Source organism: Cebus imitator, unplaced genomic scaffold (assembly GCF_001604975.1).
Source record: "Cebus imitator isolate Cc_AM_T3 unplaced genomic scaffold, Cebus_imitator-1.0 Scaffold129, whole genome shotgun sequence".
Classification (NCBI taxonomy): domain Eukaryota; kingdom Metazoa; phylum Chordata; class Mammalia; order Primates; family Cebidae; genus Cebus; species Cebus imitator.
Window position 1 is genome coordinate 5638009 of NW_016107444.1, and position 14660 is coordinate 5652668.

Consider the following 14660-nt stretch of genomic DNA (forward strand, 5'->3'; position numbering starts at 1 on the left):
GGCTCTGTGCTGGGACTCCCCAGCCAATGAGCCGCAGCCAAGGCCTTCAGGGAGACTGAGTGACTCCCCACCACCCGTCCCCTCCCTTCTCACCCAACCTCCAGGCCCTCCTGCAGATTCACTGCTGCAGCCATGGCCCCAACAGCACACCACAGGACCGGCATCGCTGCCTCAGTCGCGCTGGCCACACCCGCTGTCAAGCTTTGGCGTGTCTATGCAGCTCTCTCTGCCAGGCTCCTTCCAGCCCGTAAAGGGGTCCCCTCTCCCCACCTCCCTTTCCCCTGCTCCTGATGCTGATGCCTACCTGAGCCACGGAGTCCTTATCCAACCAGTGCGCATGCAGCCCCTCCCTTGCTGCCTCCTGGGCCAGTGCTAGGATCCACTGTGAGTCAGATAAGGAAGCGGACTGGGAGGAAGAGGCAGAAGGTACCCTCAGGGGACTGGCGTCAGTTGCTCAGGCCTGGGCTTAGCCCGAGGTATCTGGGAACTGAGCCAGGTGTCTGTGCACCCATGCAGGTGCAGGATGTATGCAGCAGCTGCGAAGGGCGTCCAGAGGCCTCAGGTTTGGCCCCTGAGATATCTTCTCCCTGGCTCTGGGACAGCCTTGTCCCGAGGCCCTCTGTATTCTGGCGGAGAGTGGGGGTGGGGGAGGAAGCCCTTGCAATCTGATGGGCCAGACCATCAGGTTACTTCATGGCGCCTGCCTAAGACCCTGGTGTCGCCTCCATTTCCTCCTCTGGCATCTAGAACCAAGTCACCCACTCATGAGTAGGGCAGCACACCCAGGGGACTGTGCTGCAGCTGGACGTGGACCTGCATGTAAACACAAGAGCACGTGTGGGAGGGACGTGGGATATCAGCATGGGGGCGACGTGAGAGTGACCCAGGATGGGCAGCAGTCAGTTTTGGGATGCCCACAGAGGCCCCTCCTCTGCAATGGTGGCCCAGCCACCGCCCAGACCTCGCCAGGCCCAGTGCTCCGCGGTCCCCACCCTGCTGCCTGCTCAGCCTGGCGGCGTTCCTTCACAGCCTCCTGCCAGCAGAGCCAGCCCCCTGCCCCCACGGGTGTCCGTGCCAGAGCAGCATTCCGCAAGCCTGGCTGCATCTCCCCGGCAGAGGCCGAGCAGGGGGCCACTCAGCAGTGGTCAGGCCACGCGACTAGAGGGGCGCAGTGGGGCCTGGGCCTCTGGTCCCGGGCCAGTCACCTGAGAGGATCTGATCGCTGCAGCTGGAGTCCTGGGTCTCGCTCTCCCGGCCTGGGTGGCCCGATGCAGCGTGAGGCCGCCAGGCAAGTACGGCCCCCGGAGGCGCGGAGAACCCGAGCCCCGCGCCGCCCTGGGACAGGGGTGGGGACTCCACACTCACCCCCACGTCAGGGCAGCCCAGGCGAGAGGTGGGGCGGTGGGCGCGGCCAGGGTGCAGTCCCCCAAGCGCGGGTGGACGCCTGTCCCGGTGGGGTCCGGGCCCGGCGCGCTCCGCTTCCCGATTTCACTGCAGCCTCCAACCCGGGCTCCCGCTCCGCGCAGCCGGAGGGACCGACGTCTGAGTCCCGGATGGACGAACGTCCCGGCAGGAGGCTCAGCGCGCTCGGGTGTGAGCGCGGGGCCGGGCGGGGGCGGGGGCGGCGCTCACCACGCGTGTCCGCGCCCCCAGCCGGCACGCAGCGCGGCCTGGCCCTTTAAGCGTCCAGACGGCGGCCCCAGCTGACGCGCGGGCTCCAATCGGCGCCCCGCGCCCCCCGCCCGCCGCGCCCGAGGCTCTGGGGCCGCAGCTGCTCGCGCTGGACTCGCCGCGGCCCTGCGCCTCCGCCCGCCCGGCCGCGCCCCCGGGGGCCATGGTCGCGGGGCCCTGCGCGGGGGCGGCCCCCAGCGCGGCGCTTCATGGAGCGGCCCCGGCCCGGCCGCCGGGGGCAGCGCGATCCCGCGGGGCCCTCTGAGCCCCCCGCGCCGCGGCACCATGGTACGCAGGGCCCTGCCTGTCCCCCCGCTTATCCGCCCACCTGCGGGCTCCGGCCTCCGGGGCGCACGGCCCGCGGCTCGGGGGAGGCGCCGGAAGGACCTTCCCCCACCCCGGCTCTCCCGACTCAGTCGCCGGGTCCCGCGGGCCGGGAATGCGGCGCTGCCGCCGCGCGCTCTCGGTGGGGAGGGGTTGAATTCCTGGGGCGGGGGCGCCGGCGCGAGGCCGAGGTCTCCCCGGGCACCGGCGAAGCGGGGCGCTCCCCTGCGCCGGGACGGCGCCGCCCTCGGGCTGCGTCCTGGGGGGAAGAGGGAGTCGGATTCCCGCCTGGGCCTTGGGCCACGTGGGCGCTGGAGCCGCCCTGCCCGGGGATTCGGGGTGAACCTGGCCGAGGGGGTGTCGGAGGACACCTGCGGCCCCCGTGCCAACTCCTGTGTGACCTTGGGCAGGTCCCCCGCCCTCTCTGGGTCTGGGAAAGGGGAGGTGTGAGCACAGAGGAGGCTGGTATAGGCATTCCCTCCCCAAAAGGAGGAGCCTCCAGGTCATGAGCCTCTGCCCCCTTGCTCAGTCTGGGCCCACCCACTGCTGTCCAGCGAAGAAAGGACTGACATGGGAGGCGGCACAGGTGGACTCCCCAGAGCGTCCAGGAACGCTCTGAGGCAGGGTAGGGAGATGAGACTTTGCGCCAGTGAGGTGAAGTGCCCCTCAGGTGCAGAAGTCTGTGACTTGGGTGAGCAGCCTGGAGAGATGTCCCTGGCACCTGGCGAATCCCCAGCCTGACTTGGGGCGAGGGTTTGAGGAAAGGAAATGAAACCCCCTGGCAACCAGAGTGCCTGACCGCCTCCCAGGTCCCGATCTTAGCTAGGCTGGAGGGGCCTGGACTGCACCTGGCACAGCCGGCTGGGGAGGGGCACCCATTGCTTCGGAGAATCAGCCTCTCTGGCTGTGCGGGCCAGCATGGCTGGTGGGCACTGTGTGGGGGGGCCACACCCTGCTGAGGGGCTGCCAGTGGTGGACTCCGGCAGCATCTCTGTGCCCAGTCAAGGGAGACCAATCAGGTAGTGAGGTTTAGGCACCCGAGGACTGCGGATGGCGCTAGCCTGGCTGGGGTGCTGCCTTAGCAATGGAGTGTTTGGGCAGCGCTCCCGGCCTTTCCTGCTGAGAGGCCAGAGGACCGAAGTCAGGCCTCATTTGGCCTAAAGGCCAAAGTATACATGGGAAGGTTGCCCTTTCTCTGTGGCAGGTGGGCATAGGTGGGCAGTGGAAGGGGTTCCATAAAGGGAAAGCAGAGAGATCTGGGGCTCTGTTGCCTGGGGTGGACCCCCCCAACAGGCCTGGCTTTGGCAAGCCCTAGTCCAAGCCTCTGCTCCTCCACCTTTGGCCCCTGGAGGCCCTAACGAGCCTGTGCTGTAGCCCAGGTTGCACCCTGACTCTTCACGGACCTGCAGGTGCAGTGGCTCTGAGAGGAAGCAGGTAGAGGGAGTGGTGGGTCTGGGGAAGCACAGCTGGCCTCCAGGTGCAGGGCTGTTATCGCCTTTTAAGTCGTTAAGGCTCAGAAATCCAGCCACGTGGAGTGGCGTCCTGTCTAGCAAGGAAAGGCTGGCCTTAGCAGAGCTGGGAGTCCAGGGGCTCTGGACTGTGGAACTCTTTCATTCTGAGCCTCGGTTTCTCCATCTGTGTAGTAAGGGTTGGTCCCAGAAGATGAATCAGAATGAGTCAGAGGGAGATGGGAGGGGCTTGGTGCCATGTCCCAGTTAGACTGGCCAGGCCTGGCCAGCTTGGGACAGAGAGGGGCAGATGCATGGCTTCTTGGCTGGGGTAAGGGGCATGGTGGAGAACTCAAGGAAGCTGTGAGAGAGCACATTCTGCCCTGCTGAGTGTAGAGGCAGGGTCCAGGGCAGGCCTGGAGACAGGTGGCCCCTGGTGGCTCAGGGAGGCTCATTCTGAGGCCCACGGTAGGTCCTCCTTCAGGTGACTGAGGAGGGGAGCTCAACCACCATGACCCCTACCTGTTCCCACCCAGCCCACTGCTGTCCTGGAGATGGAGGTCTGGCATGGGGGTGGGGGTAGGCTGTGCATGGATGGGGCCAGGATTTATCCCAGGGCCCCCAGGGAGGCGCTGGCAGCGATGGAGCTGATGGCCTTGTGGCCATCAAAATATTGTGGCCAGGTATGTCCCAAATGCAGGAGACTCTGACCTAGCTGGGCATAACCAGGGGGGTGGTCCAGCCGGGCAGGTGGTTGGCGGATGTTAACTAACATCTGCGCATGGCTGTGTGCCGGCCTCGTGCAGGGACTGGGTGGCTGCCTGTCTGTGTTGGGGAGGCTGCCGCGGTAGAGCCGGTGGTGGCTGAGTCAGTCTCTATTCCAGGCAATCCACAGGTGCTGGGTGTGGCCTACAGGGCTGAGTCTGACCCATCAAACTTTGAGGGCCTCCTCTAGGGCTCTGGAGGCCCCCGATGGTGTGGCCTCCAAGGCAGGGCTTTCCCAGAGCCTGTGACAGGGACCGAACCTGACCGGGGTCTGAGGGCCTACAGGGCAAGGGTCTGGGGTGGCCTTGGAGGCCTCCTGCCTGGAGGCATGGTAGGCAGGTTCCACAGCTGTGGCCTTCCACCCCTGCAGAGCCCCTGGATGAGAAAGCTGCTGGGAGCTAGGCCTGAGGCTGAAGGCAGGAGTTGGGGGCAGCCTGGCCCAAGCCCTGGCTGTGATGAGGGTCTGGCCAGGCCTCACCAGGCGGTGCAGCAGGGGAGAGCAGGGAGAAGATACTGGTCCTGGGACTGGATTTCTTCAATTTCTGTAGCAGCCGCAGGGCTCTTGCAGTGAGGGGTCCCCTCAGGTGCTGTAGCCAGAGGCCGGGCAGTGAAGTCACGAGCGTGACTTCTGTTCTTGAAGTGTTTGGGGCTAGTATTGGTATGTGTGAGTGGATACTTGGAGAGAATCCACAGGGCTCAGGAATAGCTGAAGGAATGTCTGTGGCCCTCCTGGGGTGACCCTAGTCCTGGTGTGCCTGTGATGGTCCTGGTTCCAGCACTGAAACCCTGTACCCCAGAAAAGGCCAGGGTCCCTGGCAAACGTGGACAGTGGGTCACTGTGGTTCCCCTTCTGTCCCTTTTCCTTCTCTTTCCCTTTCTGGGATGACTTTTCCCATTTCACAGACGACCCAGAGGCCCAGAAAAGTGGCAGGAGCTGAACTTCGGCCTCAGAGGGTCGCGGGTGGGGTGGTCTGAGATCTGAGGGCAGCTCCCTCGGGCTTGAGTCCGTTCCTTGCTAGAGCTGCGGCTCTGTGGCACAGAGCCACGGGTAATGGGCTGCCTCCTGGACGGCGGGCCACACTGGGGGTGGCACCGGGGGAAGGGCAGGCAGGGGCCCGCTGGCCTTGACCCACTCCTGTGCCCTCTGTCCCCGCAGTTGCTGGTTGAGAAGACGACCGACTCCCCGGCGGCTGAGTTCTCGCTGGTGGAGGACGTGGCGCTGCACTTTGCCTGCTTGATGGGCCGCCTCAACGAGCAGCGCCTCTTCCAGCCCGACCTCTGCGACGTGGACTTGGTGCTGGTGCCCCAGCGCAGTGTCTTCCCGGCACACAAGGGCGTGCTGGCCGCCTACAGCCAGTTCTTCCACTCGCTCTTCACCCAGAACAAGCAGCTGCAGCGTGTGGAGCTGTCCCTGGAGGCGCTGGCACCTGGGGGCCTGCAGCAGATCCTCAACTTCATCTACACGTCCAAGCTGCTGGTCAACGCAGCCAACGTCCACGAGGTGCTGAGCGCCGCCTCGCTGCTGCAGATGGCTGACATTGCTGCATCCTGCCAGGAGCTGCTGGATGCCCGCTCTCTAGGCCCGCCAGGCCCCGGCACTGTGGCCCTGGCCCAGCCGGCTGCCAGCTGCACCTCAGCTGCACCCCCCTACTACTGTGACATCAAGCAGGAGGCCGACACCCCAGGCCTGCCCAAGATCTTCGCCCGAGAGGGCCCCGACCCTTTCTCCGTGCGTGTGGAGGACGGGGCAGGGGCTGCTGGCGGCACAGGGCCTGCCACCATTGGGCCAGCCCAGCCTTTCTTCAAGGAGGAGAAGGAGGGTGGTGTTGAGGAGGCCGGCGGGCCCCCGGCCAGCCTGTGCAAGCTGGAAGGTGGGGAGGAGCTGGAGGAAGAGCTTGGGGGTTCCGGCACCTACAGCCGCAGAGAGCAGTCCCAGATCATCGTGGAGGTGAACCTCAACAACCAGACACTGCACGTGTCCACGGGGCCAGAAGGGAAGCCAGGTGCCGGGCCAAGCCCGGCCACCATGGTGCTGGGCGGGGAGGACGGGCTGCAGAGACACTCGGACGAGGAGGAGGACGAGGAGGAGGAGGAGGAGGAAGAGGAGGAAGAGGAAGGTGGTGGCAGTGGAGGGGAGGAGGAGGAGGAGGAGGAGGAGGGTGGCAGTCAGGGAGAGGAGGAAGAAGAGGAGGAGGAGGGGCACAGTGAGCAGGAGGAGGAGGAGGAGGAGGAGGAGGAGGAAGCACCCAGTGAGCAGGATCAAGAGAGCTCTGAGGAGGAGGAGGGGGATGAGGGGGAGGCTGGGGGCAAACAGGGGTCACGGGGAAGCCGAGGCAGCCGGGCAGACCCCCCTCCCCACAGTCACATGGCCACGCGGTCCCGGGAGAATGCCCGGCGCCGGGGCACCCCTGAACCTGAGGAAGCTGGGCAGCGGGGTGGGAAGCGGCCGAAGCCCACTCCCGGAGTGGCCTCTGCATCGGCCCGGGGGCCGCCAGGCACTGATGGGCTGGGGGCCAAGGTGAAGCTGGAGGAGAAGCAGCACCATCCGTGCCAGAAGTGCCCACGAGTTTTCAACAACCGCTGGTACCTGGAGAAACACATGAACGTGACCCACAGCCGCATGCAGATCTGCGACCAGTGCGGGAAGCGCTTCCTGCTGGAGAGTGAGCTGCTGCTGCACAGGCAGACGGACTGTGAGCGCAACATCCAGGTGGGCCGCGGGGCGGGGCGGGGCGGGGGAGGGCTGGGCAGGTGGGCCGCGGGGCGGGGCGGGGGAGGGCTGGGCAGGTGGGCCGCGGGGCGGGGCGGGGGAGGGCTGGGCAGGTGGGCCGCGGGGCGGGGCGGGGGAGGGGGGGGCAGGGGGGCCGCGGGGCGGGGCGGGGGAGGGCTGGGCAGGTGGGCCGCGGGGCGGGGCGGGGGAGGGCTGGGCAGGTGGGCCGCGGGGCGGGGCGGGGGAGGGCTGGGCAGGTGGGCCGCGGGGCGGGGCGGGGGAGGGCTGGGCAGGTGGGCCGCGGGGCGGGGCGGGGCGGGGGCTGTCCAGGTGGGGCTAGGCCAGACCTGGGCTCCAGGCACCCAGCATCTTGCTGACTGCATTGCCTAGATGATCTGCTCCCAGACAGGCCAGCCCAGGCACAGTTCTCAGGGTGGTTAGCGCTCAGGGGATAACCTCCACCTGAGCTTCCTGGAGAGGTGAATAGAGGTGGGTGCGTGGAGAGACGTGCAGAGGATGGGAACAAACAGTACCTTGGCCAGAGGGACAGAGGGGACGTGTGACCTGGGAGGGTGACAGTGGAGAGATGCCTGAGGCCAGAGGACAGCCCACTCTGGACGGGATGAGTCAGACGGGTTTTAACAAACACCAGAGCTGCAGGAAGGCCAGCAGGGCCACTGTGTATAGTTTCACAGGTTGTGCACTGCAACAAACAAGCACATGATGGGAGGAGGGGTTTGCCCAGTGGGATGCCATCCTCCAACTCCCACAGAAGTGCTGTAGAGAGCAGGAGGCAGCCCCTGCTTGCAGCTCTTTGGAGAGGCCATCTCTCATGGGCCTGGGGAAAAGGGACTGGGCGAAAAATCTGGGAAGAGCAGAGGCTGCTGGGGCTAAGCAGGGGAGCTGAGCTGGCTGCCGGGCCTTGAGCCAGCCTGAGTCTGTTTGTGCCAGCCTCGCCTCTCAGGGTGCAGTGGCACAGGGCCAGCCAGGCTCGCACGGGTGGTTTTCACCTCTTCTGGCCCAGGAGAAGGGGGAAAGGTAGCAGGTAGGCGGGTGCTAATTGCCTGAGCTAACTGCTAATTGCAGTGCCCTGTGAGGAGAGTGTTACCCTGCCCTTCCCTTACGTACCTGTGCCCACTTGCCTGCCTACTGGGCTGCCCTCTGATGCTCCACCTGCTGCACACCTGAGTATCCCTCCTGAAGGAGAAAGAAGCTTCTGTGCCATCCAACCTGGGCATCCTGACCAGTTTCTGCCCAAGCCTTAGCCTAGCATGCATGGGTGGGCAGGACCAGCGTCCAGAACAAGGGTGGATGTGGTCCCCAACATCCCCCATGACTCTCTGTGCTGATGGGACTTGAGCCTCCTGCTGTCCTCAGCCAACGCCTTGGGGACCCATCCTCTTGGGGATCTCCATGGTGTCATGGCACAGGTCCCAGCAGGAGGAGGCAGCGGGGATAATGGCTCGCCTCGTGGGACCCGTCATCTGTGTGTGGGCTCCATACCAGAGGCGGCCCTTCTGCTAGCTGGCCGTCTCACCTCCACAGACAGACAAAACGTGGTGCCTTCGGAAGCCCTTGTTGAAATGGGTCCAGAGGAGAGAATTTCCTGGAAGAGGTGACCCCTGGTTAACTCAGGGTGAAGGAGGACCCCAGGCTGTGCGTTTGGGGGTGTTTCAGGAGTTTTCACCTGCAACCTTAGGAGCATCAAGGGCCCCCCAGCACATTTCAAGTGGGAAAACTGAGCCAGAGGGGACAGTCCTCATGCCCTCTTACTCTGCAGTGTGTGGCGTGTGGCAAAGCTTTCAAGAAGCTATGGTCCCTCCACGAGCACAACAAGACCGTGCACGGCTACGCGGAGAAGAAGTTCTCCTGTGAGATCTGCGAGAAGAAGTTCCACACCATGGCCCATGTGCGCAAGCACATGGTTGGTGAGTCTGGCCCGGGGGGTGGAGCCAGAGGACAGAGAGGGACCAGCTTCTGGCTGCTGGGTGGGAAAGACTTCACATCCAAGGGCAATGTGATGGGGTGAGGAAACCCCTTTTAGCGGGGAGGCCCTGGGGCCAGGGCTGCCACATACAGTGGGGCAGGCTGCACACTGCACAAGGGTGCCTGGACAAGATGGCAGGTGGGACCGGAATCAAGCTGGCACACTGCCAACCAGGCTGTGCACCCTGGCATGGGCTCACATCCACTCAGGGAAAGGAATACCTTCTCCTAATCATACAGAGTGCTGCAAGGGCAGCTACAGGCCCTGTGCCAGTTTGATGACAGCTGTACCTCTGATTCTTTCTTACCTTCTGGTCCTCATAGGGCTTCAGGCCTCTGAATGCAGCCTCCCCCTAGGGTTCATGCCTGGACACAGTAAGGACGTCCCCCAAGTATGTTCTGGCCACTCCACTGCCCAGGGCAAGGCTGCTGTATGTGGGCCTGACAGACTCTCATGTCCCTACAGCCCTTCCTTCCTTGCCTGCCCCATCTGGGCCTTGAGCAGGAGGGGTAGCCAAGGCAGACGGTGAGTCCCTGACCAGGCCTTAACCCTTTCTCCGTCAGACAGTGCTGGGGGCCTCCAGCGTGGACTGACTGGAAGCTGGGACCCTGCAGCCTACGTCTCAGCCAGGAGCAGGCTGGGTAGACTAGGACTGGTGTGTGTGAGCCTGGAGGGGAGCCCTCTCTGTCTCCAGCGGGCTCCTATCAGATCCTTGAAGAGTCTGTTGGTCCTCACCTGTCCAGGTGCGGGGGGGAGTGCAGCAACTTCCTCCAGACTGCTGGTGAGGGCCTGGGGCCAGGGCCTCTCTGTATCTGGTCCCCTATAAAGCCCACCACCCTGAAGCTCAGGACCACTATGAGTCCCTTTTTATAGAGGAGGAAGCTGAGGCCCACAGAGACCCAGCGGGAAGCCAGTTGTCGGGCTGAGATCTGAGCTGAGGCCAGGTCCACTCAGGGACCGTCCATGCTTCCCTGAAGCTTTGGGGGCAAGGCAGCCTTGGCCACTTCCCCTGGCCAGAGGCTATAGAACTACAGGGCCCCTGCATGTCTGAGGCTGACCTTCAGAGCAGACAGGAGACCCTGCCATGGAGGCAGGGGCCTCTCCTGGGAGTCAGCCCTGTCCTGGGACAGGGGACAAGGCCGGCTCCAGGGGACGGTGGTGGCACAGGGCTGCCCCAGGAGGCATGGTTGGGGCCATGTGGCGGTGCCTGGGCAGGCCCATAAGACATGCCGGCCCTGGTGCCTGCCTTGCAGCCCACACAAAGGACATGCCCTTCACCTGTGAGACCTGCGGGAAGTCCTTCAAGCGCAGCATGTCTCTCAAGGTGCACTCTCTGCAGCACTCCGGGGAGAAGCCGTTCAGGTGTGAGGTAAGCCTCCGTCTCCCGCCTGGCTGCCCGAGGGACCACGGGAAGGGGCAAGAATCAGGGAAGGGGGTGGGAGCGGAATGTGGGGTCCAGAAAGAAAGAGGCCGCCCTCTGAGGTCTGCGGCCCCCGCCTCCCACCCCCACCCAGTGCCTACTCTTCTCTGCCCACCCCCATCCTGCCCTTCCTTCCCCCAATCCAGCCCCACACACTCAGGGTGGGAACCGTGTGTGGGGGTGGGCGGGCAGGCTTTCTGGGGAGGTAGATTCAGGAGCTTCTCAGGCTGGGAGCTCAGAGATGAGACGGCAGGGCTGCACGCGGGGAGGTGGGAGCAGGGGCTGGGCTTCTCCTCAGGAGGAAGGATGAGGGACCTGGCGCCTCCCTCCACTCTCTGGCTTTTTCCCACTTCCTGACCCCAGACCCCCCCACACCTTGGGTGCTTGTGGCCTCTCGTCTTGTGCCCATGCACTGCCCACCCAGAAGCACCTTGGCAAGCACCTCCTTGCCCAGGGGCCTCTGAGTGGCCACAGGGGAGCTGCTCCCTCCGCAAAGGCTGCTCTTCTGCTCTGCACCTGGGCCTCACCCCCACACCCCACCTCCAGAACTGCAATGAGCGCTTCCAGTACAAGTACCAGCTGCGGTCACACATGAGCATCCACATCGGCCACAAGCAGTTCATGTGCCAGTGGTGCGGCAAGGACTTCAACATGAAGCAGTACTTCGACGAGCACATGAAGACCCACACAGGTGCGGGGCCACACCCCTCCTCAAGGCCGGGCCTCCGTGTGCCCACCCTCCCCAGGGTCGGGTGAGGCGGGCCCGCGATGCCCAGGGCGGGAGGAGCTGAGCGCGCCGGGGCCGGGCCCCGCTGTGGCTCCGTGGGAGGCGAGGCCGGCCCAGGCTGCGCTGCGGCGGCCCCTCGCTGACCCCCGCTGCCCACCCCGGCCCCCAGGAGAGAAGCCCTACATCTGCGAGATCTGCGGCAAGAGCTTCACCAGCCGGCCCAACATGAAGCGGCACCGGCGCACGCACACGGGCGAGAAGCCATACCCGTGCGACGTGTGCGGCCAGCGCTTCCGGTTCTCCAACATGCTCAAGGCGCACAAGGAGAAGTGCTTCCGGGTCAGCCACGCGCCCGGCGACGGCGCCCCCGCGGCGCCCGCGCTGCCCCCGGCGCAGCCCCCGGCGCACGCGCTGCCCCTGCTCGGGCTGCCCCCGGCCCCGCCCCCGCCGCGCCTGCCGCCGCCGCCCCCGCTCTTCCCCGCCGCCGCCGGCCCGGGCGGGAGGATGGGCGCCAGCAACTAGCTGCGGGGCGTCCGCGCTGCGCCCGCGGGGCCTGGGGCCGGGGCCGGACGGGGGGCGCCGCCTTCCCGGGAGCGCAGCCGCGCGGCCGGGCCCTGCCCCGCCGAGGCCCCGACCGTGGGGCGCCCCGGAGCTGCTGGGGGGCACCTCCCTCCCAGGTGCCGCCCTTCCCGTGACTCCTTCGAGCCTCGACTGTTTTTTTCTGGAAGTGAAGGAAGGAAACCGTTCGCAGCATCTCCCTCCAGGCGAGGGGGTGCTGGGGGCGCGCAGCAGAAGAAAGGGGCCTGGGCAGCAGGTGTGGCCCGCCCCTGTGCCAAGGCCTGAGCCAGAGGGGTTGGCCAGGTGGGGCCGGGGTCAGCCTGCGCGGCCTATCCCCGTGTCTCCTGCGCCCCTGATTTGCTTCCTCTTCTTGGAGGGTTTGGGGAGGCGTTGGTGTGCCACCCCCCCACGCCCTGAGGAGTTGCGGACCCAGTCTGAGCGCCGAAAGCACGAGGCAGCGTGTGGGGTTGGGGCGGTGAGGTTTGGAGGCCACGGACCAGCGCTGCACTGTGTGGAGCGGGGCAGGCAGGGGCTGGACCCCAGGGACTTGCCCTCCCCACCCACCCCCTGCCTGCAGGCCCAGGGATCCCTGACTCGCACCACGTGGCACCAAGGGCCCTGAGTCCCGGCGATGTCCCCAGAAGCGGCTGCGCCTCCGCACTGTCCGCCAGGCCCTGGGTGGGCAGACAGGCTGGCTGGCACCGGCTCTGGGGGCAGAGTCCTGGGAGGAGGCTTGGACGGTGTTGGTTTCAAGGTGCTATTAGTGAGGCAGGGGCAGGGCGGCTGCTCACAGAGCACCCCAGTGCCTCACCAGCTGCCCTGGCCGTATATCCCACACCAGAAGGAACTAGTGTGGCTGTGTCTGTCTCTGCTCCCCAAAGGTCGCTCTAGGTCCTGCCGCAGCCTGTCCCTGGCTGGCTCCAGCATCCTCGCCCCTCCTGGGCCTCTGCGCTGGTGGGTGGGGCGCCCATGACGCTGCCGGTAAGGGAGCCTGCATGTTCAGGCCCCTGGGGGGCCGAGGGGACTGGGAGGCGCAGCCTAGACCCATTGCTCGCCCCCATGAGGCTAGCACTAATAGGAAGCCCTTTTTTGTTGTCATTTAACGTCTTTATTCCTGCCTTTAATGTGGGGAGGAAGGTTCCATAAGCTACATGTTCCTAGTTAAGCTCTTTCCTATTGTGTTCATCAGTTTTGTTTGTTATACTCTTTGCACCTTAATCCCCCACCACTCCCGACACTATTGCCTTCCCAGCATGGCTGGAGTGGGAAGAGGCTTGGGCCCCCGGGGGATGGTTAGGGGACTGAACTCCTCTGACCTCCCTGTGAGGCCCATGGCGCTGGGGCAGGGAGCTGGGGACATTTTAATCATCAATAAACGAAGCACTTTATTCTGTACAGATTTGGGCAGGCCCAAGGTGCCCGAGTGATCTGAGGATTTATAATCCAAGCCACAGCACCCTGGTTGTTCTCTGGGCTTGGAGGGGACAGTGCCAGCAGCTTCCCTGCCCAATTGATGTTGGGGCTGTAGACTTAGGCTCGGCCCCCGCTCCCCGCTGTCCCTGAGGAGGAAGGCTTGCGGTCAGGTCCCCCGCCCCGAGGCTGGGGATGCCAGGCTGCTGCTTTGCTGTAGCTCTTTTTCTTCCTTGCACTCCTTGATCTCTGGGTTTCCATGATGTCCTCAGGGTCCCCTTACTCCCCGTTGTTTCTAACCTCTGGTCCCAGTGCCTGGCAGCTCTTCGGAGCTGGCTCACATTTTTCCAAAAAAAGTTGATCTCCCAGTGGGCTACAGGCAGGAACCTCCATGGGTTTCCAGCCCCCGTCACTGGCACCAGGGTCTCCCATATGGGCTGGTGGCGTCATCACCTGCTGGCCCCACTACAGCCTGAGCGGGCCTGAGTGTCCCTGGCCAGGCTGAGACCTGTCGGGCCATACTGACAAGCAGAGGTCAGAGACAGGCGTGGGGAGCTGGCAGTGAGACCCTGTCCCGGGACTCGGGTTTCCTGTTCTTGTACACTTCCCCTCTGGCAGCAGCTGAGGGGTCCAGACAGCTGCCCAGGGACTGGTCAAGATGGTCACAGGAGCTCCAGGTGGGCACAACGAGCCCCTCTCCTGGGAGACCCCTGTCACACTGGGGTAGGAGCCTGCGTCCCTGGTGCTAAACACTCTTCACTCGGGCGGTTGCTGGTGGGGGTTCCTTTCTGGCCAGACCACAAGGCCAGAAGCAATAATGGCACCTCAGCAGTGCCGGTATGGATAGGGGTTCCTGTTTTCTAGCTTTTATATCTCCTTTTTATTTTAAACAATGTGCCCCCAGATGTCAGAATGAGGGGACTGGGGCCCCATCCCCAATTCCCAGGGCTGGGAGAAGGGGAACACAGGATCACCCCCTCTCAAGGAGACTGGGGGTCCCACGGTCCATTTGGCCAGAACTCATGTCTGAAGCCTGGGCTTGCCCCCTCCCCAGCCCCTTGGGGCTCTCTGGTCTCAGGCCAGCTGGGGATGAGTGGCAAGAGTGACAAACTCGAGCCCTGTGGCCACAGTTCTGGGAGCCTTCGACCCCTCCTGCTCCCACAGTCTCCCCGGTGCCCTTCACAGAGGGCTTGGTGGTGGCAGAATGGCCATGCCCAGGCATGTGCTGAGACCACTGACATCTGGTCGTGTACAGGCGGCCCACAGCCCTGGAGTGTGGGCATCAAGGCACGCGAGTGAGAAGAGCGAAGGGGAATAAAGTCAGTACAGCTCGTGTCCCTTGCCCAGGCTGTTATTTGCACTTGGCCTGCGTTGTCTCGGACCAGAGCAAGGAGCGGGGGCCTTGGGGACCACGCAGAGTCAGGAGCCGAGGCAAGGGCAGTGGTGGGGGATGGAGGCGTGCAAATAGGGGGGTCTTGGGTCAGATGCAGAGAGCATGAAAGAAGAGAGGTCCTGAGGCTGCTGCGGGTGAGGCCCTGAGGGCAATGGCCACGGGACTAGAGCCTCTGCAGGTGCGGCTTCCTGTGAGCCCCAGGCGTGGAGCCACAGGAGCTCCAGGACAGCAGGGACCAGCGCTCCCA

The 14660-nt window shown here is 64.8% G+C and overlaps 1 protein-coding gene across 2 annotated transcripts; it reads left to right on the forward strand.

Moving 5' to 3' along the window:
* Positions 1-931: 931 nt before the first annotated feature.
* Positions 932-14352, forward strand: ZBTB47 (zinc finger and BTB domain containing 47). Of its 2 annotated transcripts, none has more exons than XM_037742914.1 (6): positions 932-1288; positions 5365-6918; positions 8699-8846; positions 10159-10274; positions 10872-11016; positions 11222-14352. In XM_037742914.1, the coding sequence occupies exons 2-6, from the start codon at positions 5446-5448 to the stop codon at positions 11572-11574; spliced, it is 2235 nt and encodes a 744-aa protein (XP_037598842.1). In that variant the 5' UTR covers positions 932-1288; positions 5365-5445; the 3' UTR covers positions 11575-14352. The 2 variants fall into 2 exon arrangements, with proteins under 2 accessions (XP_037598842.1, XP_017396466.1); XM_017540977.2 differs by lacking the exon at positions 932-1288 and adding an exon at positions 1848-1959.
* The last annotated feature ends 308 nt before the right edge of the window (positions 14353-14660 follow it).

Excerpts from the sequence above, each read along its gene's own strand:
- ZBTB47 (XM_017540977.2), top strand. Across the intron at positions 6,919-8,698 it reads ACTGTGAGCGCAACATCCAG|TGTGTGGCGTGTGGCAAAGC; the intron begins GTGGGCCGCGGG and ends CTTACTCTGCAG. Across the intron at positions 11,017-11,221 it reads GCACATGAAGACCCACACAG|GAGAGAAGCCCTACATCTGC; the intron begins GTGCGGGGCCAC and ends CCCGGCCCCCAG.